Below are 22,002 nucleotides of genomic sequence, written 5' to 3'. Positions count from 1 at the left end.
CAGAACTGTGCACAGTGCTCCAAGTGTGGTCTAACCAAGGTGTATGGAGACCAGAACTGTGCACAGTGCTCCAAGTGTGGTCTAACCAAGGTATATAGAGACCAGAACAATGGACAGTGCTCCATGTGTGGTGTAACCAAGGTATATGGAGAACACAACTGTGCACAGTGCTCCAAGTGTGGTCTAATCAAAGTATATAGAGACCAGAACAATGGACAGTGCTCCATGTGTGGTGTAACCAAGGTGTATGGAGACCAGAACTGTGCACAGTGCTCCAAGTGTGGTCTAACCAAGGTATATAGAGACCAGAACAATGGACAGTGCTCCATGTGTGGTGTAACCAAGGTATATGGAGAACACAACTGTGCACAGTGCTCCAAGTGTGGTCTAATCAAAGTATATAGAGACCAGAACTGTGCACAGTGCTCCAAGTGTGGTCTAACCATGGTATATAGAGACCAGAACAATGGACAGTGCTCCATGTGTGGTGTAACCAAGGTATATGGAGAACACAACTGTGCACAGTGCTCCAAGTGTGGTCTAATCAAAGTATATAGAGACCAGAACAATGGACAGTGCTCCATGTGTGGTGTAACCAAGGTGTATGGAGACCAGAACTGTGCACAGTGCTCCAAGTGTGGTCTAACCAAGGTATATAGAGACCAGAACAATGGACAGTGCTCCATGTGTGGTGTAACCAAGGTATATGGAGAACACAACTGTGCACAGTGCTCCAAGTGTGGTCTAATCAAAGTATATAGAGACCAGAACTGTGCACAGTGCTCCAAGTGTGGTCTAACCATGGTATATAGAGACCAGAACAATGGACAGTGCTCTTTATCAAGAGAAACTTCTTTCTTAAAAAAAATGTTGCAACAGATATGATTAATGAGGCAGTTGTATCACACTGACCCAACAAGTAATTGGTTGTCCTCTGTGTATATGGACAATGGAGGAGTCCATGTCGCCATTCGTGGTCCGTCGCTGTGAACCGTCCCCTTTTTGTTTTGAAATCCCCCGAATCCGTTGGGCGCACGTTCTGGCAGGGGCAGGCGCGCGCGCGCGCGTCGCCACGGTAACAGCGCACGCTCCGCTTGACGTTGCCCTTTGCCGGTTTGCAGCAGTGTTTTGGGTGAGAGTGGAGATGATTGGGTGATTCCCCCGTCAATCACGCCTGGAGCCACCCTATAGAGGGAGGGGGGGGGGACGTTGTGCGGTGTTTTGAGCCTCGGCGGGCACGGTAGGCGTCGTTTAGCCGTTCTCGATACGAGTTTCCTGACACTTCATCATGGTGCCACGGCGGCGGTGCTGCTGCTGCTGCTGGTGGTGGCGGCCGTGAGAAACTTTTTTAAATGCCCGTGGGCAGCTCCGTCGGCGGGGGTGGCCTTTCCATCGCAACAAGGGAGCCGACAGCCCGGCCGGAGTAAACAAACACGACACTTTCGATCACCCGCATAAAAGCCAAAGAGGAAAGGCGGAAAGTGATGAATCATGGCCTCGGTGAGAGTGGCGGTGAGACTGAGACCCATGAACCTGAGGTAAATGTCACCGCCACCCCGCAGAATGTTCTCGATCCTGGACCGCCCGGGGTTGGGGAGGGGGAAGCCGCTCCTCTGCGGCCGCTGTCTTTGTGTCTTGAGGCTGTGGAATCAACCGAAGGAGAAGTTGTTAAAGTGCAGGGCGGAAAAGTTTCAAAAAAAACCAGCCATCCGACCAACCTGGGATCTTAATTGAAAAGAAGACACGTCTCAAAAATATTTCAGTGGGGTTTTTTTTCTGCTCCAGTGATCCTACAGAATTTGTCAATCGGTGGGATGTTATAACCAGGTGGTGTAGTTTGCTGGCTTATAGTATAGTTTACTTTGTTCCCTCACCGCCTCTCTACCTCTTTCTCCACCTTTTAAGATGCTCCTTAAAACCTACCTCTCTGACCGAGCACCTGTCCTAATATCTCCTTGTGTGGCTAGGTGTCAAATTCTGTTTGATAATCGCTCCTGTGAAGCGCCTTGGGACATTTTGCTACTCTATATAAATGCAAATTATTGTTGCTTGTAGAGCATGGTGGGTTTATGTTGTTTCCTAGCTGGATTTGTTTTCTTCTTTGTTGATAGTGCTGACTTAGTGGATTCCAAAAAGCTTTCACAATGAAAGCACATGATTTGCTCTGCAGTGCTATCTGGTTATTTTGGTGGAAATAGCATGTGCACCGTAATGTAATTTATTATCATTTGAGTCACCAGTTCAAATCACATGATTCAATTGTGAGCCTGTTACACAGAACAGCACAGGTATGGAGTGAACTGAAGATAGTAGATCAAGATACAAGCAAACATTTACTAGGTGATGTTTTGGAATGAGCAGATGCTGCTATAATCAATCTGGAGAGACCACAATGTGGAGTGGCCTGGGTGCCAAAATCCAGAGCAGAAGAGACAGAATTAAACATATTTCAAGGCTGTGACAAATAGTAAATAGTGTTACCCAGTGATCTGTACTGGGGCCTCAAATTTTCACCATCTATGTTAATGACAGTTACAGTAAGTTGTGTAGATGGGAGCAGGAAGTTACAAAGGGAAATAGACAGATTAAGTTTTTTTTATTCGTTCGTGGGATCTGGGCATCGCTGGCGAGGCTGGCATTTATTGCCCATTCCTAATTGCCCTTGAGAAGGTAGTGGTGAGCCGCCTTCTTGAACCACTGCAGTCCGTGTGGTGAAGGTTCTCCCACAGTGCTGTTAGGAAGGGAGTTCCAGGATTTTGACCCAGCGACGATGAAGGAATGGCGATATATTTCCAAGTCGGGATGGTGTGTGACTTGGAGGGGAACTTGCAGGTGTTGTTCCCATGTACCTGCTGCTCTTGTCATTCTAGATGGTAGAGGTCGCAGGTTTGGGAGGTGCTGTCGAAGAAGCCTTGGCGAGTTGTTGCAGTGCATCCTGTGGATGGTACACACTGCAGCCACTGTGCGCCGATGGTGAAGGGAGTGAATGTTTAGGGTGGTGGATGGGATGCCAATCAAGCGGGCTGCTTTGTCCTGGATGGTGTCGAGCTTCTTGAGTGTTGTTGGAGCTGCACTCATCCAGGCAAGTGGAGAGTATTCCATCACACTCCTGACTTGTGCCTTGTAGATGGTGGAAAGGCTTTAGGGAGTCAGGGGGTGAGTCACTCGCTGCAGAATACCCAGCCTCTGACCTGCTCTTGTAGCCACGGTATTTATATGGCTGGTCCAGTTAAGTTTCTGGTCAATGGTGACCCCCAGGATGTTGATGGTGGGGGATTCGGCAACGGTAATGCCATTGAATGTCAAGGGGAGGTGGTTAGACTCTCTCTTGATGGAGATGGTCATTGCCTGGCACTTGTCTGGCGCGAATGTTACTTGCCACTTATGAGCCCAAGCCTGGATGTTGTCCAGGTCTTGCTGCATGCGGGCTCGGACTGCTTCATTATCTGAGGGGTTGCGAATGGAACTGAACACTGTGCAATCATCAGCGAACGTCCCCATTTCTGACCTTATGATGGAGGGAAGGTCATTGATGAAGCAGCTGAAGATGGTTGGGCCTAGGACACTGCCCTGAGGAACTCCTGCAGCAATGTCCTGGGGCTGAGATGATTGGCCTCCAACAACCACTACCATCTTCCTTTGTGCTAGGTATGACTCCAGCCACTGGAGATTTTTCCCCCTGATTCCCATTGATTTCAATTTTACAAGGGCTCCTTGGTGCCACACTCGGTCAAATGCTGCCTTGTTGTTAAGGGCAGTCACTCTCGCCTCACCTCTGGAATTCAGCTCTTTTTTCCATGTTTGGACCAAGGCTGTAATGAGGTCTGGAGCCGAGTGGTCCTGGCGGAACCCAAACTGAGTATCGGTGAGCAGGTTATTGGTGAGTAAGTGCCGCTTGATAGCACTGTCAACGATATCTTCCATCACTTTGCTGATGATTGAGAGTAGACTGATGGGGTGGTAATTGGCCAGATTGGATTTGTCCTGCTTTTTGTGGACAGGACATACCTGGGCAATTTTCCACATTGTCGGGTAGATGCCAATGTTGTCGCTGTACTGAAACAGCTTGGCTAGAGGCACAGCTAGTTCTGGAGCACAAGACTTCAGCACTACAGCCAGGATGTTGTCGGGGCCCATAGCCTTTGCTGTATCCAGTGCACTCAGCCGTTTCGTGATATCACGTGGAGTGAATCGAATTGGCTGAAGACTGGCTTCTGTGATGGTGGGGATATCGGGATGAGGCCGAGGTGGATCATCCACTCGGCACTTCTGGCTGAAGATGGTTGCAAACGCTTCAGCCTTGTCTTTTGCACTCCGCCATCATTGAGGATGGGGATGTTTGCAGAGCCTCCTCCCGTTAGTCGTTTAATTGTCCACCACCATTCACGACTGGATGTGGCAGAACTGCAGAGCTTTGTTCTGATTGTTGGTTGTGGAATCGCTTAGCTCTGTCTATAGCATGTTGCTTCCGCTGTTTAGCATGCATGTAGTCCTGAGTTGTAGCTTCACCAGGTTGGCAACTCATTTTTAGGTACGCCTGATGCTGCTCCTGGCATGCTTTTCCACACTCCTCATTGAACCAGGATTGGTCCCCTAGCTTGTTGGTAATGGTAGAGTGAAGAATTTGCCAAGCCATGAGGTTACAGATTGTGCTGGAATACAATTCTGCTGCTGCTGCTGATGGCCCACAGCGCCTCATGGATGCCTAGTTTTGAGTTGCTAGATCAGTTCTGAATCTATCCCATTTAGCACAGTGGTAGTGCCACACAACATGTTGGATGGTGTCCTCAGTGCGAAGACGGGACTTCGTCTCCACGAGGACTGTGCGGTGGTCACTCCTACCAATACTGTCATGGACAGATGCATTTGCGACAGGTAGATCGGTGAGGACGAGGTCAAGTAAGTTTTTCCCTCATGTTGGTTCGCTCACCACCTGCCGCAGGCCTGGTCTGGCAGCTCTGTCTTCAGGACTCGGCCAGCTCGGTCAGTAGTGGTGCTACCGAGCCACTCTTGGTGATGGACATTGAAGTCCGCCACCCAGAGTACATTCTGTGCCCTTGCTACCCTCAGTGCTTCCTCCAAGTAGTGTTCAACATGGAAGAGGACTGATTCATCAGCTGAGGGAGAGCGGTAGGTGGTAATCAGCAGGAGGTTTCCTTGCCCATGTTTGACCTGATGCCATGAGATTTCATGGGGTCCAGAGTCAATGTTGAGGACTCCCAGGGCCACTCCTTCCTGACTGTATATCATTGTACCGCCACCTCTGGTCGGTCTGTCCTGCCGGTGGTACAGGACATACCCAGGGATTGGGATGGAAGAGTCTGGGATGTTGGCTGTAAGGTATGATTATGTGAGTATGGCTATGTCAGGCTGTTGCTTGACTAGTCTGTGGGACAGCTCTCCCAATTTTGGCACAAGTTTCCAGATGTTAGTGAGGAGGACAAAATTATAGCAGATGGTGTTCAATGTGGGGAAGTGTGAGATCATCCACTTTGCATCTGATAAAGACAAATTGGAATATTAATGGTGAAAGACTAGGAGCTATGGAGGAGCAATGAGATTTAGATGTCCATGTACAACTAAAAGCTGGTGCACAGGTAGAGGAAGCAACCAGAAAGGCTAATGGAATGTTGGCCTTTATCTCAAGGGGGGTTGGAATACAAAGTCGGGGGGGAATTATGCTTCAACTGTACAAAACCTTGGTCAGCCCACATCTGGAGTACTGTATTCAGGTTTCGACACTGAACTTCAGGAAAGATATATTGGCCTTAGACAGGGTACAGTGCAGATTCACTAGAATGATACAGGAGTGGACAGGTTGCTTGCTTAAACTTGGTTTTTGTCCCCTTGAGTTTAGAATTTTGAGGGGTGATCTAATCGAGGTGTTTAAAATGATAGAGATTCAATAAGGTCGATACAGAGAAACTATTTTGCCTGGTGGGGAAATCAAGAACAAGGGTGCATAATAAAATTAGAGCTAGGCCAGTTAGGAGTGAATGCGAGAAAATGCTTCTTAATGAGTATGGGAAATCTGGAATTCTCTCCCTCAAAAGCTGTGGATGCTGGGTCAGTTGAAATTTTCAAGACCAATTGATACTGTTATTTAACAAAAAATTCTATCAAGGGATACGGAGAAAAGGTGGGTAAATGGTATTGAGGTACAGATCAGCCATGATTTAATAGAATGCCAGAACAGGCTCGAGAGGCTGAATGGCCTACTCCTGTTCCTGTTAATGGAAACCAGTCATTGTTCTGCATAAGAGTGGTGAGCCAAGATCATAAGGAACATAAAAGATCTAACTAAGATGCTTAAAAGGTTGGAACCAGTGCACAAAGGGCTGATTGAAGAAACTAAATCACCGGAACAATGAACACAATCTGAGATTAGTTAATGAGCCTACCTAACCAGAATCTGAAAGCACTGGATCGATTAGACTTCGTGTACTGGTACAATAAAATTAATTTTAAAATGCCTCACGTACAGTTTAGAGCTTATTTGAATTTTGAGTAAAAGAAAATAAAGTTTATTGGAAAGGAAGGGACATATAATGATTGGAATAAATTGAATAGTCACCTAGATAGGATTGATGTAAAAAAAAAGTATGTGTACTGAGGTGTGTGCTATCATTTTGCAGTAAGGTTTGAGAGACGTTGTAGCAGTCTGAGTAGTGGGTGGTGCTAAATTATACTCTAGACCATTACATTTCTACTTGTAATAAACATGAACTGTAGTTTGTAGCTTAAGTTGCATGGTCCATTGATGTGTTTATTCCTCCACTATCCAAAGACAAGGAAAACACGAGAGGGTTCATGTCAATTCAGTGAGCTAAATACAATAACACGTGTTTCTGTTCGACTGCTGAGTACGCTACATCACCAGATGTGCATAAAGTCACACTCCAGTTGGCAGAGATCAAGGGCTTGCTTACAAGAGTGGTCTTTGCTGCTCAGCATGAGCAAAATAGGATGCGCGAAGTCTTGAACACACAACAGAGAGTTTTTGCAACCATAAGAATCTGTAAATCCAGAATGTCTTTGTTGGGTGGCTCTTGACTTAACTGTTACACCAGTATGAATTTTAATAGTGTAACTAGGGATGTATGTTTTTCACAGGCTGCGTTTGTTGTACAGTGCCCCTGAATTTATACAAAATCAAGGCGATCCTATGACTTTTACCAAAGTCTCCTATAATCTATGTAAAATAGTCCAAAATTCATTTGACAAATTAGAAATCCCCAGTTCACAATGTAAGCATTCATCCTGTAGTTATATTGAATAACAAGTTGAGTGTATTTCAAGGACATGTCTCAGTCCTGGGATGTGTTGTTGACAAAATAGTTTAATGATGTAATAATGTACTGTTATATGTTATCATGTGTTTATTTCATTTCCTCTTGCAAGGGAATAGCATACCTTGTTGATATTGTAAGGGAGTGGTTTAATTGAGCTGATCAGATAAACTGCTTGAAATTTGTTCTTGCTGTTTAACTGTTATCTGAACTGGGGATCAAATTGCACCTGAACAAGACAAATACAATGACTCAACATTTGTATAGTTACACCATTGTGTATTTTTATTCTTGATGTGGAGATGCCGATGATGGACTGGGGTGTACAAATGTAAGGAATCTTACAACACCAGTTGGACTATAACCTGGTGTTATAAGATTCCTTACATTTATTTTTATTCTGCCTTTGGTAGCTTTCTGGGCTGTCAAAGTAAGCTTCATGGTTTTTACCCATTCGTAGTCAATGGTTATGTAGGATACTGTTAATGGGAAAACTGCAAGGATAGTGATGCCACTTTCTTGCACATCAGTGAACTCTGAAGCAAAGGGATGGAAATGTTGCTCAAGCTTTGACCCAATATGAAATAGTATACCAGACTGATTTGTAAACAGTTAAGAAGGAAAACACTGATATAAGAACATAAGTGGGGAAAAAAAAATCAAGAATGAGAAAAGGCCATTCAGCCCATTGAAGCTCATCCCTATAGTATCCTAATGTCCTCATCTTGGAATCCAACTGTATTTTGATTTCTTTCCCTGTTTTTCCCTTCACTGCCCTGTATGACAGATTATTCCAAACATTTATCACTGAGCAAAAATGGCTCTTCCAGATTTGTGCTTTGAATGTATTTTTCTCTAAATTTTAATGTCCTCTAGTTCTACGTTCCTAGCTTACTATGAAGTAGTCTTCAAAGATAATATACCTTATCTATTTCATTTAATATTTTGTATACTTCAGTGAGATCTGCCCTTAACCTCTAACTCTCTAAATTGTACAGTATGAGGTTCTCTAATCTTTTCTCACAGCTTATCTTTATTCTTGAGATCAGTTTTGTTTTCTGTATTCTGTGCAATGCTTGTATTTTTCTGTAGCATTGTGTCTGGAACTGAATACAGTATTCCCAAGTGTGGTATGACCAATGTATTTTAAAACCTGAACATAACTTCTGCAGATTTGTATTCCACTGTTAATGCTATATCATAACAGCTGTCTCAGTTGCTTCATTACATTGTATAGACACTGAAAGTAGCACTTCGACTATTACTCCTAGCCTTCATTCCCAGTCCCTCGTACTGATTTGAGTTCCATTTATTGTATACTTAAGTTAAATAAAATGTGCATCATAAGTGCAATGCTTTACATTTATCAGTGTTAAGTTATGTTTTGGGTAGGTAAATGGGAATGTAAATCCTCATGCAAATATTTAGCTGCATCCTTTATCTTTACTGCTTTCTCTGTTTTAGTGTTGTTGGCAAATTTGAAAGTTACAGTTGGTTTTGGTATTCAGGCCATTTAAGTAGATTGGAAGCAAGAGATTGTTCAGTTTACACTTACTTTTCTTGGATATTTACAATACTTGCATATTTAACACTAGTTTTAATCAATTTGTCCTCATCAGGTCATAAATTATTCTTGGAGATTTTTAAAATTTAAATTTTTTTCTTTTTTTTTTCCTTTCTCTTTTTACTCTCTCAATCCAATCTTACTTTCCCTCTCTTTATTTCTCTTTCCGTAGCTGATTTGATTCTAATTCACCCTATTTCTTTCTCCATCGTTCCTCTGTTTCTTTCTCAATCCTTAAATCTCATTGGTTAAGGAGATAGACTGTTGGTCCCGTTGTTCACCAAGGTCCCAGAGGGTCCATTGACCTCGCCGTGCCGTTATCAACTCACACTTCCAGCAATTTGTGGCGCAAAAATTTTTCGAGCTGAAGGGTGAGGGCAAAAGTCTGTCTAACCAGCAAATTCTGGGCCAATACCTTTTCGATGCCTCGCTGATCATTTATATCATCTAACAATTTTGCAGGTCACTTCACCATTAACTTCCTCTCTCTGATTGCATTATCGTTTGCTTCTTTCGCTTTCTCCCATTATTTTTAGCAGCCCTACTTGCTGGTTGTTTAGTTTCCAGTTCTGGCAAATGGTCACGCCTAAAATAGAAATCTGTTTTTCCTATTTACACATGCTAATTGATGTGCTGTGTATTTCCAATATTTTCTGGTTTTGTTTTAGATTTCCAGCATTTGCAGTTTTTTTTTCCCCCTAAATGTGCTCCCAGTCTACATTGGGTTTATTGGAGAGTACCTATTATTAGATTATTGTCTTTACACATTTATCCTATCTTGTCTCACCAGGAGCAGATCCTGGCAAAATTACCCCACATAAGTAGTCAAGTATGCTATGAAGTGCATGCTATATAAAATCTTAAAGCTGGGAGTTGAGATTCATTAGCTTTGGAATGGACATATTGCTATAATTGACAGCACTTGTGAAAATGGTGGTGAATATATGTCCTGTTGTCAAAATATAGAAACAGAATTGTGGAAGAGTAGAGGAGTTTGGGATACAGATTCACAGAATATTAAGGGCAGCACCTCAATTTGATAAGATAGGTTTTATCTCACGAGGTATAGAATCTAAAAGGCCAGAGGTAATGATGAGCCTATATAAAACCTTAATAAGAACTCAGTTAAGAGTACCATGTGCAACATTGGGCTCCACACTATAAGAAGGATATTAAGGCTTTAGAGAGGGTACAATGTATATTCCCTAGGATGCTGCCTGATAGGAAATACAAATATGAAAAAACAACTTGAAAAATTGGGTCTTTTGTCGGTAAACGACGCAGATTACGGGGCGTGCACGTGTTTTAAAATTATGAAAAGCTGGGACAAGGTATATAGAAGCAGATTATATCCTGTAGTTGAGGGGCCACAGATGCAAGATTGCATGTAAGGGATTTAGACGAGGGCATGAGAAACTTCTTTACACAGAGAGTTTGAGGCTCTGGATTTCATTTCTTAGGTTAGTGGCTGGGCAGAAACTATGTCAACATTCAGGATTAGGTTAGTGGATAAATATTTGAAGCAGAGGACTGAGTGGGCTACGGGGAGAGCACACAGCAGTAGGATTAGTTTTGGATTGATCTAGCAAAGAGCCAGCACAGATGCGATGAACATAATATATTTTGCATAACTGATATTTTGGGGATTCAATTTTGCAACTCTTGTGACAACATTAAATCAGTGGCCTTGATCATGGGTTCTGGATTTTTGGTGTTTGGATGGTTTATTCATAGATTTTCTGGCATTAAAAAAATAAACTTTATATACACTGATTTTTATCACAGTTTACTCTGGAAAGAATAACCTAGAAATATGATTTGTCACATACCTCAAAAGGATACCCTGAATCCTCTGACTAAATATACTATCAGTAACCTGTATATGCTTTGGGTATTTCTATTTTTTTGGAGACCAGTAAGGTGCAGGCGGCCAGATTTGCACTATGCATTTCTCACCGCAATAAAGTACTACCGTATTGCTGAATGATTGAAACTTTATCCACATTTCAGCTCTGGGTGTAATGGTCTCGCATCTGATGGTCAAAACTACTGATTAATTTTCTGTGAAAACTACAGTCAGAATCATGGAATAGGATTCCCAGAACACCAATAGAAATCCCATGTAATAACAACTGAATTTGACCTTTTCGGTCACTAAAGCAGTGGGCCTGCATTTAATAAATTTTTTTAAACCTGACGTTAGTGTTTACAATTTAAGGTTGCCTTTTTACACTACAACAGTGGCGTTGGTGCTAAGCAGTTTTGCTTCATATAGAAGCTGCATTTAAAATGTAAATGGAGTCTGAATCCTGAGCCACAGCTCGACCTTACACAGAAGCAGCGCGGAAGAGGGCGTCTTCACACCCAATTTACACTACATAACTTTAATGGTGTGAAACCTGTACTGTAAATGTATCTTTAGATTGCAAAAGCAAGCTTTAGTGTTACTCCTTGTATAGAGCTTAACAAAGTGCCAGATGAGCTCCTTAACATAAATCTTCAAGTGTGATGCAAGCAGAGAACGCATTCAGTTCAGCAGATGTAGCTGTTTTTTTTAAAAAGCTGTTTCTATTGCCCTATTCCTAATTGTTTTCATTTTTTATAATTACACTACTGCAATTTTAAGAGTGATAATTTGGGTGAGGAGAATCTGAATCTGAATACTACTCAATGAAGATACAAACTACACATGGTGTACTTAAGAAAATATTTTTGTAACAGAACAGGAACTAAGCACATGGGTGACCTGGTCAGATCTTTTTGCAGTGTTATTTATGTTGCTTGATATATAGTTCCATGCTTTCATGCTCTTACGAATGTTGAGAAAAGGATATTTTGGGTCCTCGCTACGGATGTTGTACAATTTCCGCTGTCATCTCCTCTTGCCGTTACTGATAAGTGAGGAGGATCACCAAAGGTAACCATTTCTGTTGGCATCTGAAGGTAATCAAGCAGAAATTCCAGAGTATTAAAGTATCATTACATTCTTCATTCTTTTTCATTCTCATCTTCCACACACTGTAGGAATATAACCTAGCCCTTTGGGTCCTGGGAAACCATATGTATGCATCGTGCATTGAGCTGTGTTTATTTATCCAAGTATATCTAATGTGAAGGCTACTATGGCCTAGAAAGGTTTTAATTGTTCACATGATCACACACACAAACTTGTGTGATTTTGTTCATAAACCAGTTTGTATTGCATTAGGTGCATTCAATTAGCATGACTTACAAAGAAAAATTAAAGTAGCTTATTGTGGTGTACACATGTTATAAATTTAACTTTATGAACTTTGTACAAGATTTGATAAAACTTTGTACTGTCTGTGGGTTTCACAGTAACTGACATTGGCACAGTGTTTAGGGCAAATCTGGAGTGAGTCGATGTTTGAACAGTGCTTCTTGCAGTTGGGTATAGATTCTAGTGTGTTGTTGGACATCACACAACTGATCTGGCTAGTTTCTAATGTACGTTTTCTGCCCAAGTTGCCGGGAGATTGACTAAATGTTGCAGAATTTGTGCCTGAAGGGATATAGTGACCGTACAACTTTAGCGACTCCAACTTCCTCAAACTGAAAACCACATCACAGGTGCAGGCATGTTTGTGCAGCTTGTAAATGCCAGCTGGGTGGCTCAAGTTTCGGAGGAAGCTGGTACAGATTGTATGTATGATAAAACATCTAGAGACAGAGAATATTTTTTAAAAATCATGGATTTCTAAAAGGAAGGTTATTTTTAACCAACCTTATTGAGTTCTTGAAAAAGTAACAAAGTCTTTAGGATGAGACGTTAAACCGAGGCCCAGTCTGCGCTCTCGGATGGATGTAAAAGATTCCATGTCACTATTTTGAAGAAGAGCAGGTAGTTCTCTCTGGTTTTGTGACCAATATTTATCCCTCAACCATCATCACTAAAACAGATTATCTGGTCATTAACTCATTGCTGTTTGTGGGACCTTGCTGTGTGCAAATAGGCTGCCATGTTTCCTACATTACAGCAGTGGCTACACTTCCAAAGTATTTAATTGGCTGTAAAGCAGTTTGGGCCATCCTGATGTCATGAAAGGCACTATATATATTCAAGTTCTTTAAATCTATATATTGATTTGTTTGTCAGCACAGGAGTTGGACTCATGCTGGTAGAAACTTATAAATTGTAGCATTTACTTGCATTGTGCATTGTATAATGTTAACTCTGGAGTGTTACACAGAAGCAGTCACTCCATTTCCCATTATCCAGCCAGCTCACTCCCCAGCTGGCATCCACTTTGGGTAGATTGAGGTGAAGGTGACCGAATCACAGCGGGCTTAAATTCATTGACTTTATACTGGGAGCATTTGCATGATGTTTGTGAATCCAAAATTATAAATTCAGTTCCTAAAAAAAGGGACTTGCCTCTTTAGATCCACTAATACCCTTCTTCATCAGCCAGGATGGTCTGAGTGACATCTGATGTCAATGCCGCTGAAGAGAGGCCAGATTGGTTCTGCTAGTTCTGCCTGATTCTGCAGCATGATTCTTCCTTCTCTGCCACAAACATTCATCAAATGACTAATACTACACAATAGGATTTTTAAACTATAAGTGTAAAGTTGGGATTGGAAGCAATCATTTGCTTTTGTAGCACCCAATTGGCTGCCATGAGTGAGGTGCACTATTTTAACATTTGAAGCATAGGTATAATGACGTAGCTGGTACATTAATCTCATTTATTAAATATGATTGAACGGGTTTACTAATTGTATCAGCTAATGTGTACATTTAAAGGCAGTATTTAAACCAATTCCTTACCGATCTCATTTAAAGGTGGTTTTGGTACCGATTTTTTTTATGTAGCTCTGAGTATGAATGATGTGGTGCTGACTGGATTAGTGGGACCTGTTGTGATGCCACAACTGCATCTATTAATGAGCTTTTACCTTCTCCTTTCCCTCCCCACCTCCACCTAAACTCTAGATTTTGGGGATGGAGCCGGATAGATTAGGAAATCAAGATAGTTTTTTTAAAAAGCACAGGCTAATATACTGAAATGTGATGGAAGCATTAACAACAAGAAAATGTGACTGAGAGCCAACGAAACGGTGAAAAATATAGTTCCAAGCAGAGTGGGAATGTTGAAAATAGAAGGACTGATTGGCAGAAACGGTGTGATCTGTAGTTTGTGGAGGTGGGAGGGGGACGTGTGGAGACTTTACTGTTGTAATATAAAAGATGCAGAAATAGCTAAATCTATTGAAATTTTGTTTTGTGCCTGGGGTTTGTTTATTGAAGACCATTGCCAAGTAATGTTTTCGTTACATATTCTTGTTTTATTTCTCTCTGTTAAAAAGGGTAATGTGAAACTTTTTTTGTAATTGTTTGTTTGTGGAAAGAAAGTAAGTGGCTGCTGTAAAATTGACATAGAGTAAAAGACTTTTGATAATTCCTTATTAGAAATCTTGTGGAGTAACCAGATTTTTAATTCCTGAAATTTTTAAATAAAACTTTAGGTTGCTGATTTGCTGCAACCTAATATATTAAAATATATTAATGTTTTAATGTAATCCTATTTATTAATTTGTACAAAAATAATTGATTTATAGAGAAAAGGATTTGGATGCCAAGTTCATCATACGCATGGAAGGAAACAAGACAACAATCACAAACTTAAAGGTATAGGACTTTAAAATTTTAATCAGCTCACCTTCAGTATTGTACTGCGTATGGAACAGTCCGTTCAATATTTATTTTTCAGCATATTTTAAGAGACCTGATTGTATGAAAATTGTCACATATTGTATCTAGAGGATGTAGAGACCCTTTGTGGAATTGCAGATGTAACCTAGCAGTTGTAAATTAACCACTTCACTTGTGGATGCCTATTGTTAAGAGCTCTGATAATCTTGACTTAATTTCTGTGAAAGCCTGCTTCTGTGAAATTTTCACTTAAGGGTAATTTTATGTCATTTCACAGTCCTAGGCCTCCATTTGCATCAATGTAAATTGTGATCTGATTTGATAGGTCTTTTAGGCTAACTAATTACATATGCCCTACTCTAAACTCTTAAAACTATCATTTAGTATTTTTGTAGCTATAAAATGTGACCAATTTTTTAAAATGCAGCTCTTATTTTTAAAGGATATGGAAGGGCTAAGGAGAATATTTTGATGCAAAGTGTTCTATCTCTAAGGAGAAAAAATGGATAATTACTTATTGGGAAATATCCTTTTTGTGCAGTTTTATTGGGTCCATTGAGACACTCTGTTTTAGGTTAACACTTTTATAAGGATGAGCTGTGTGTCTGAAAGTGACTCCTTTGATTTTAAAGCAAATCAGTACCAGCATGGAGATTGATCTAGAGCTTCTTGAGTCTGCCCTTGGAACTTGGGTCACCAAATCAGCTCAGGACCCATAATGGCAGTTTTCCTGAAAATATAGCATAAAAATGAGAATACCTCCTAAAGGTCGCTTTTTTTTTAAAAAAAGGAATGGGTTAAACCTTTCCTCTTTTAAATAAATGTAGTTACAATATTTTGTTTTATTATATATAGTAAGTGATGAAATAACAAACTGACACCAGGAAATCCTGTGGTGAAATCATTCTTACCCAGCCACAAACGATAAGGGACTGGAAGCTGTTAGAAAAGCTGAACAGTGACATACTGCCCTAAAGAGTAACAGGATGTAGGTTTCTCACTTTTCCCCTTGCCCCATGATTTCTCTTGCAGTGGTCCCTATAGTGCCGTGGGATCTTTAATGTCCACCTGAACCAGGAAGATAGTGACTTGATTTAACTTCTCATTTGAAGAATGGCAACTCCGACAATGCAGTACTATTTCAAGTATGTGCTCAAATTAAGTGCCAGGCAATGACCATCTCCAACAAGAGAGAGTCTAACCACCTCCCCTTGACATTCAACAGCATTACTATCGCTGAATCCCCCACCATCAACATCCTGGGGGTCACCATTGACCAGAAATTTAACTGGACCAGCCACATATATACTGTGGCTGCAAGAGCAGGTCAGAGGCTGGGTATTCTGTGGCGAGTGACTCACCTCCTGACTCCCCAAAGCCTTTCCACCATCTACAAGGCACAAGTCAGGAGTGTGATGGAATACTCTCCACTTGCCTGGATGAATGCAGCTCCAACAACACTCGAGAAGCTCGACAACATCCAGGACGAAGCAGCCCGCTTGATTGGCACCCCATCCACCACCCTAAACATTCATTCCCTTCACCACCAGCGCACTGTGGCTGCAGTGTGTACCATCCACAGGATGCACTGCAGCAACTCGCCAAGGCTTCTTCAACAGCACCTCCCAAACCTGTGACCTCTACCACCTAGAAGGACAAGGGCAGCAGGCACATGGGAATAACACCACCTGCACGTTCCCTTCCAAGTTACATACCATCTAGATTTGGAAATATATCGTCATTCCTTCATCGTCGCTGGGTCAAAATCCTGGAACTCCCTACGTAACAGCACTGTGGGAGAACCGTCACCACACGGACTGCAGTGGTTCAAGAAGGCGGCTCACCACCACCTTCTCAAGGGCAATTAGGGATGGGCAATAAATGCTGGCCTCGCCAGCGACTCCCACATCCCATGAACGAATGGGAAAAAAAAAAATCCTGGAGTGAGGAGTCAAACCTCAATCTTCTGACTCGGAGGCAAGAGGGAAAATAATAGATAACTGAAGAAGAATTGGAATTTGAAATAAAAAGGAATGAATACTAACATACAGGAGAAAGAAATGGTATGATAGATGTTATGAGCAAGGAATATAAGGAAAACTACAAGCACGATAAGTGGCTTAAAGTACAACAGTGAAACGCCTAGAATGTTGCTACAATAAAAACCATATGCATTTTATATCCCTCCTTTTTCTTTTCAGTATTGAACACTAAAATACTTTCAATGCCGTGTAAGCACTTTTCCAGAAATGCTTTGGTGTTCAAAGTAGAATATTGCACTGGTGACTGAACAGTGTGTCCTAGTAAAGTACCCTGTTCCATTGGCAATGTTGAGCTGCCATAAAGATGTTTTCCTTCCAAAATTAATGTACTTTATTTCCCCTTGTTTGTAAAAATGTTTATCAGTTCCCGAATTTGAAGTATCTTACATTAGGCTCATTCCAGGGTAAATGCCGAACTTTTTTGGAACTTTGCGCAAATGTTAGGGTTAAATGTGGTGAGCTCTAAAGTCCTCAAACCAGCCTTGTTTCCAAAATGTGAGTTAAAGTGGCTTTCTTTCTGCTTTTGCTGGCGAAGGAGACATTTCATTTTTTTGTTTAAAATATGTACATAAATCTCTAAATAAAATTTGAAAAAAAACCTAATTAACGGGTGATAATTTTAAAGATTTTAATAATATACTTTTTTTTTCCCTTTCCAATAGATTCCAGAAGGAAGTTCAGGAGATTCTGGGCGAGAACGGCTAAAGACATTTACGTATGACTATTCTTACTGTTCTGCTGATTGCAGGAGTCCCAAGTTTGTGTCTCAGGAAAGGGTATGTTTTTCTATGACAATTAAATGCACTTTATTTCATCTGCTCCCCACCCCAAAAAAAAATTGAGGCATGGATCATAGTGTAAGTTATTTAATATAAATTGTGAGTGCAGGACAGAGTACAAATTTGGAAAGCCTCAAGTGAGAATAGAGATTAGAATTTCTTTTTACAATAGAGATGTAGGAATGTGGAAGAAATTGCAAGCAAGATTGGTGGTTGCAATGTCTAACTTATCTGTGTAAGAATGGGATTCAATGATTTAAGGATGAATACAGGTGACACTGCATGGAATACAGTGGTCATGTACTGCTGCAGCCATGCCACTAGACAGAATCGCATGCATGAGTTAAAGTTGGATTGACATTCTGGAGTTCTGCTTGATCATCTTTAGGGGATAGCAGGAAATTTCAGGTTATTTTGCTGGAGGTTTGGTTGGGGGCAGGGGTGGGGGGAGTTGTTTACTTCTGAGACTGAGGGCTGGATATTCCTTCACTATACTGCTCGATTTTGGGCTGTGCAGCAGCTGACAATCAAAGGCTAGGAGGCTTACTGTCATATCTCTACCTCCACCAACACTGCCCTTGACTTCCCTTCCCTGGCCCAGCAGGGTAGGCGACAGGCATGTAAATGATGGCAGGGATATGGGGCGCAGAAACCTGCCTGATTTCTGTCTTCTGGCACTAGGGTCTGCCAGGAGAGGGGTGGCAGTGGACCCTGGGACATTGATGGTGGACATGCTGAATGCCTTTTCAGAGGGAGAGTTGCTGGAAGTATGAGCTGATAATGGTGCAGCCAGGGCAACAGGGCACCTGGGACCTTGGTGAACAACAGGACAAACAGGGTATCTCCTTAATCAACGAGATTAAAGGATTGAGAAATAAACAGAGGGAGGATTGAGAAGGAAGTGTAATTTAGAGTGGGGGAATTCAATGTCAAATTAGGTACAGAAAGAGGGAAAGAAAGATTGGATTAAGAGAGAAAAGAGAGACAGAAAGGAAAAGTAAGGAAAACATTTAAAAATGTAAAATTCTGACATTTTTAAAGTCTCCAAAAACATTTCACAACCTAAAGGCATGAGACTCCACACTTATAATTGTTTACTTTCTGAACCAGAGAGGTTGATTAGCAGTCAATGATCAAGTCATTAAAAGGATACTTATGCTGATAATTATAGACTTCACTTTCTGTGGTAAATTTAATGGGCAATTAATGAGCAAATGCTGCAACTTCATGAAAATCATGGGGAGGTTAAGAGCAAGTTACCGTTTTCACAAAGCCAGCGGCGGATTGGCACAAATTGGCCATAAACTTGTGGCAATTCGCAATTCACAGGGTATATCGTCCTCCCCACAAATTGTTGGCCGATTTACGCATTATTAACTGCATGCGTTATTCGGACGCCGTTATTTTTTCAGCAAAATCTGGCCCCTAGTGTTCTGTTTCTAAATAAACTGGCATTTTCTGCGAGAAGAAAGAATAAAATCTAATTTACAAAATATTTATTATTCTGCTTTGAGTATTGTAAGAAAAGTGCTGTATTAATTTTCTACATTATTGTAAACCTTGTATTAAAGTAAAATCTTTTCAAGCTTGTTCCAATTTAGGTTCTTAAACAATTTTTAACTAATTTGAACATAAATTGGATTTTAAATTTATAGAATATTGTTCGTTTTAAAGTTCTGGAGAAATAAAAAGCAAATTATTCTCCATTCCAACAATAGCAACTTGCATTTATATAGCACCTTTTAATGCATTAAAATGTCCCAAGGAGCTTCACAGGAGTGTAATCAGACAGAAATTGACACCAAGCCAATGAAGGAGACAATAGGACAGGTGACCAAAAACTTGGTCAAAGAGGTAGGTTTTAAGGAAAAAGTAGAAGAGAGAAGCTTAGGGTCTAGATGGCTGAAGGCACAGCTGCCAGTGGTGGGGTGAAGGAAGTGGGGAATAGTCAAGAGGCCAAAGTTGGGGGAACGCAGAGTTCTTGGAGGGTTGTAGGGCTGGAGGAGGTTACAGAAACAGGGCAGGGCAACAGCTGACTGCCGGTAAACGGGATATGAAAACAAAAGATTGTGGAGGATTTATTTTCAAGCTAACAAAGTAAAAGGAGAAAGTATAACCTTCGATTATCCCAAGTCCATAATTAGTATCCTGGTAATTTGTTATTCTCTGCCAATTTCCATATGAATAACATAGTATGGTGAAACTGTACAAGAACAGTGATTGAATTACTGTTATATTCTGTGTTGCAAGCTGAGGTGGATCTAGCCAGAAAATGTGATTTAGTTCCAAAATATGAGATTAATTTGTTTGTTTTAAACTTCATTTTGAAATTTTCCACATAAAGGCAGCAAAAGATCAGCAACAAATATTAGAGTTGCTGGTGATAGTTATGGTGTGTGTTATGTAGACCGGGCTGAATATTTATCATTTATAATGTCTGTGGAGTATTGTTGACATGTCAAATGTGAAGCAATGGTTACTGGGCTTCATAGCCCTGTGGTAGCATTAGCACTTGACGCTTCTGGTTACTAAGAGCTGAAATGTAGCCCATATATTTTTTTTAATAAAATGAGAGGAACAAATGCAGAGCCTACAAACTCAGGTTGAAGGGGTTGAGTCTGGGATTTACATAAAAATAAAAACAGAGGCATCTACAATATAGTGCCACAGAGTGAAACAAGTTCTGCATAGTTTTGAGGGTGGAGGAGAAGGGGAAACAAAGGAGAAAAGCAATTGTAAAACGGTCTACTCAGGCTACTCTTGCTTCCTTCTTTACAAGACTGGTATTGGCAGTGGCCTACTTTATATTTTGTTACAATTTTTTTCCTCTTGTATCAATAAATGATACATTTGAAACTCTGTAATCATTTCAAAATGTCTTTCTTTGCTGAGAGTTGTGATTGCATTTGCTAAAGCATCTTGGGCAATTTTTCAATCCTAACTTTTTAAAGTAGTAGGAAATTTAACCACAAGTGTCATGTGTTTTCATCCAAATTTAATCCAGATGTATTTACATTTAAAGGGCACCTGCATGAATGTGATGGGATATTGTGGGGCAAGGGGATTTTGTGCAGCAGGTCTAACCTGGAGCATTAGTTAGTGGCAGCGTTGTGTTTACCAACTTCGGGTTTTTTTAAATATTTGCTGAGCAACTTGTATTGTGTGTGTGTGTGTGTGTGTGTGTGTGTAGAAGCTCTATTGTAAATACATGTATGTACGTGGTTACAGCTGATCCCTCTCCCACCTTCCAGTTAAAAAGCACTTCAAACCGCAGCACATTCAAATTTCAACTGCGGAAACTCTCACTTTCGCCGGCTTCTTTCTGTAGCTGTCTAGCTCCCTCATTTTGGTGGCAGTGCATGGAATAGTGTGCACCAAATCCAATTTCCACTTTCAGGAGAGTTGCCCCATAAATCACCACATCTTCTTCCTAGACAGTAGCAAGTTTTGATTTTAATGGCTGCAATGATGGTTTTGTGTGCTGTTGCTACTTTGCACCACAACAATTGGGTAGCAGGACACTAGGGTTGGACAGTCCAGAACAGATAGAGCATCCCAAGGCTACAAGTACATGAATATGCTGTCTAAGTGAGCTAAAGTGCTAACCATTACTATGATGTGTGTATAAGATGATCCCCCTACTTTTGATGACCCAACAGTGTCCTGAATTTATCTTAGACACAAGTTCATTCGGTATAGAAAAATAACTCCCCCGCCCCCCCCCCCATTTGGTAGAAAGCATGTACTGGTTCCTTGTATAAAATATAAAATGCTGAAGATGTTAGTTTTACATTTGTGTTTTAATACTCCACCTCTTATAAATTCTACAACACTTTCATGCCTATACCTGTTATAGTCCTTGGTTTGATATTGAATTTCAAGTGTTTTTCAAAGTTCCAATAAATTCTTTGAAACAGTGAGTGCATGTGTGTATATGAATACCATTAAGTCGCCTGATTGTTGAGTCATCATCCATACTGACTGCACGTCCAATAAAAATAATAGGCAAAATCTGCCCAGTTAGGAACTGTAAGCAAATTGCAGGGAAAGGGGGTGGGGAAGCTGCAACTGAGATCCCAAAAGAATGAGAACCACTAGAAGTAACAGGAGGCACAAGGGCACTGCCCCAAATTCTCAGGTAAAGTTGAGGTTAAATATTTTATGTAAAAACAGAGGTCATGTGTATGTGAGAGAGGAAAAAATGAGTGTACAGATTAAAGACCTGTTGTAACTTTTGCTTTGTGTTCTGTAAACTTCAGAAAACATACTAAGCTAAGAAGATAGTCTTTTCACATCCGAATGTTCATTTTATTTTAAAAGACACAAGTTGATTTTTGAAGCAAACAAAGTTTCCAATTATATCACTTGTGCCTTGTTGACAGAAAATTGAAATATTCTAATTGCTGACACCTGTGAGAGAGAGGCAGGCAGAGTACCTTTCCTCATAATTTATTTTTAAAAAATAAGCAAGTTGAATTTTGAAAGCAAACAAAGCCCCTCTAAGGGAAACCGTTAAGAGGGGAGAGGACTTTTGGCCTCTTGCCACCCACTCAAAGGAGGATTGAGGGGTGGATGGAGGATTTAGGGTGAGTTGAGTGACAGCGGAGGGGAGGGGAGGATACAGGATTTCAGATAGTTCAAAGGGGAAGGA

At 41.0% G+C, this 22,002-nt stretch overlaps 1 protein-coding gene across 2 annotated transcripts in view; it reads left to right on the top strand.

Annotated features, from left to right (window-relative positions):
• The first annotated feature begins 1,252 nt into the window (after window positions 1-1,252).
• The window catches only part of kif16ba (kinesin family member 16Ba), a 149,679-nt gene continuing 128,929 nt past the window's right edge, over window positions 1,253-22,002 (top strand). For both annotated transcript variants that reach the window (XM_067989469.1, XM_067989470.1), the window contains exons 1-3: window positions 1,253-1,538; window positions 14,437-14,506; window positions 17,235-17,348. In XM_067989469.1, the coding sequence (XP_067845570.1) occupies window positions 1,492-1,538; window positions 14,437-14,506; window positions 17,235-17,348 (231 nt within the window). In that variant the 5' untranslated portion in view covers window positions 1,253-1,491. The remainder of the gene's footprint in view (window positions 1,539-14,436; window positions 14,507-17,234; window positions 17,349-22,002) is intronic.

This window comes from Heptranchias perlo, chromosome 8 (genome assembly GCF_035084215.1).
Source record: "Heptranchias perlo isolate sHepPer1 chromosome 8, sHepPer1.hap1, whole genome shotgun sequence".
In the NCBI taxonomy this organism is placed as follows: Eukaryota; Metazoa; Chordata; class Chondrichthyes; order Hexanchiformes; family Hexanchidae; genus Heptranchias; species Heptranchias perlo.
Note: the sequence above shows the minus strand (reverse complement) of the source record. Positions and strands in the feature narration are given on the sequence as shown.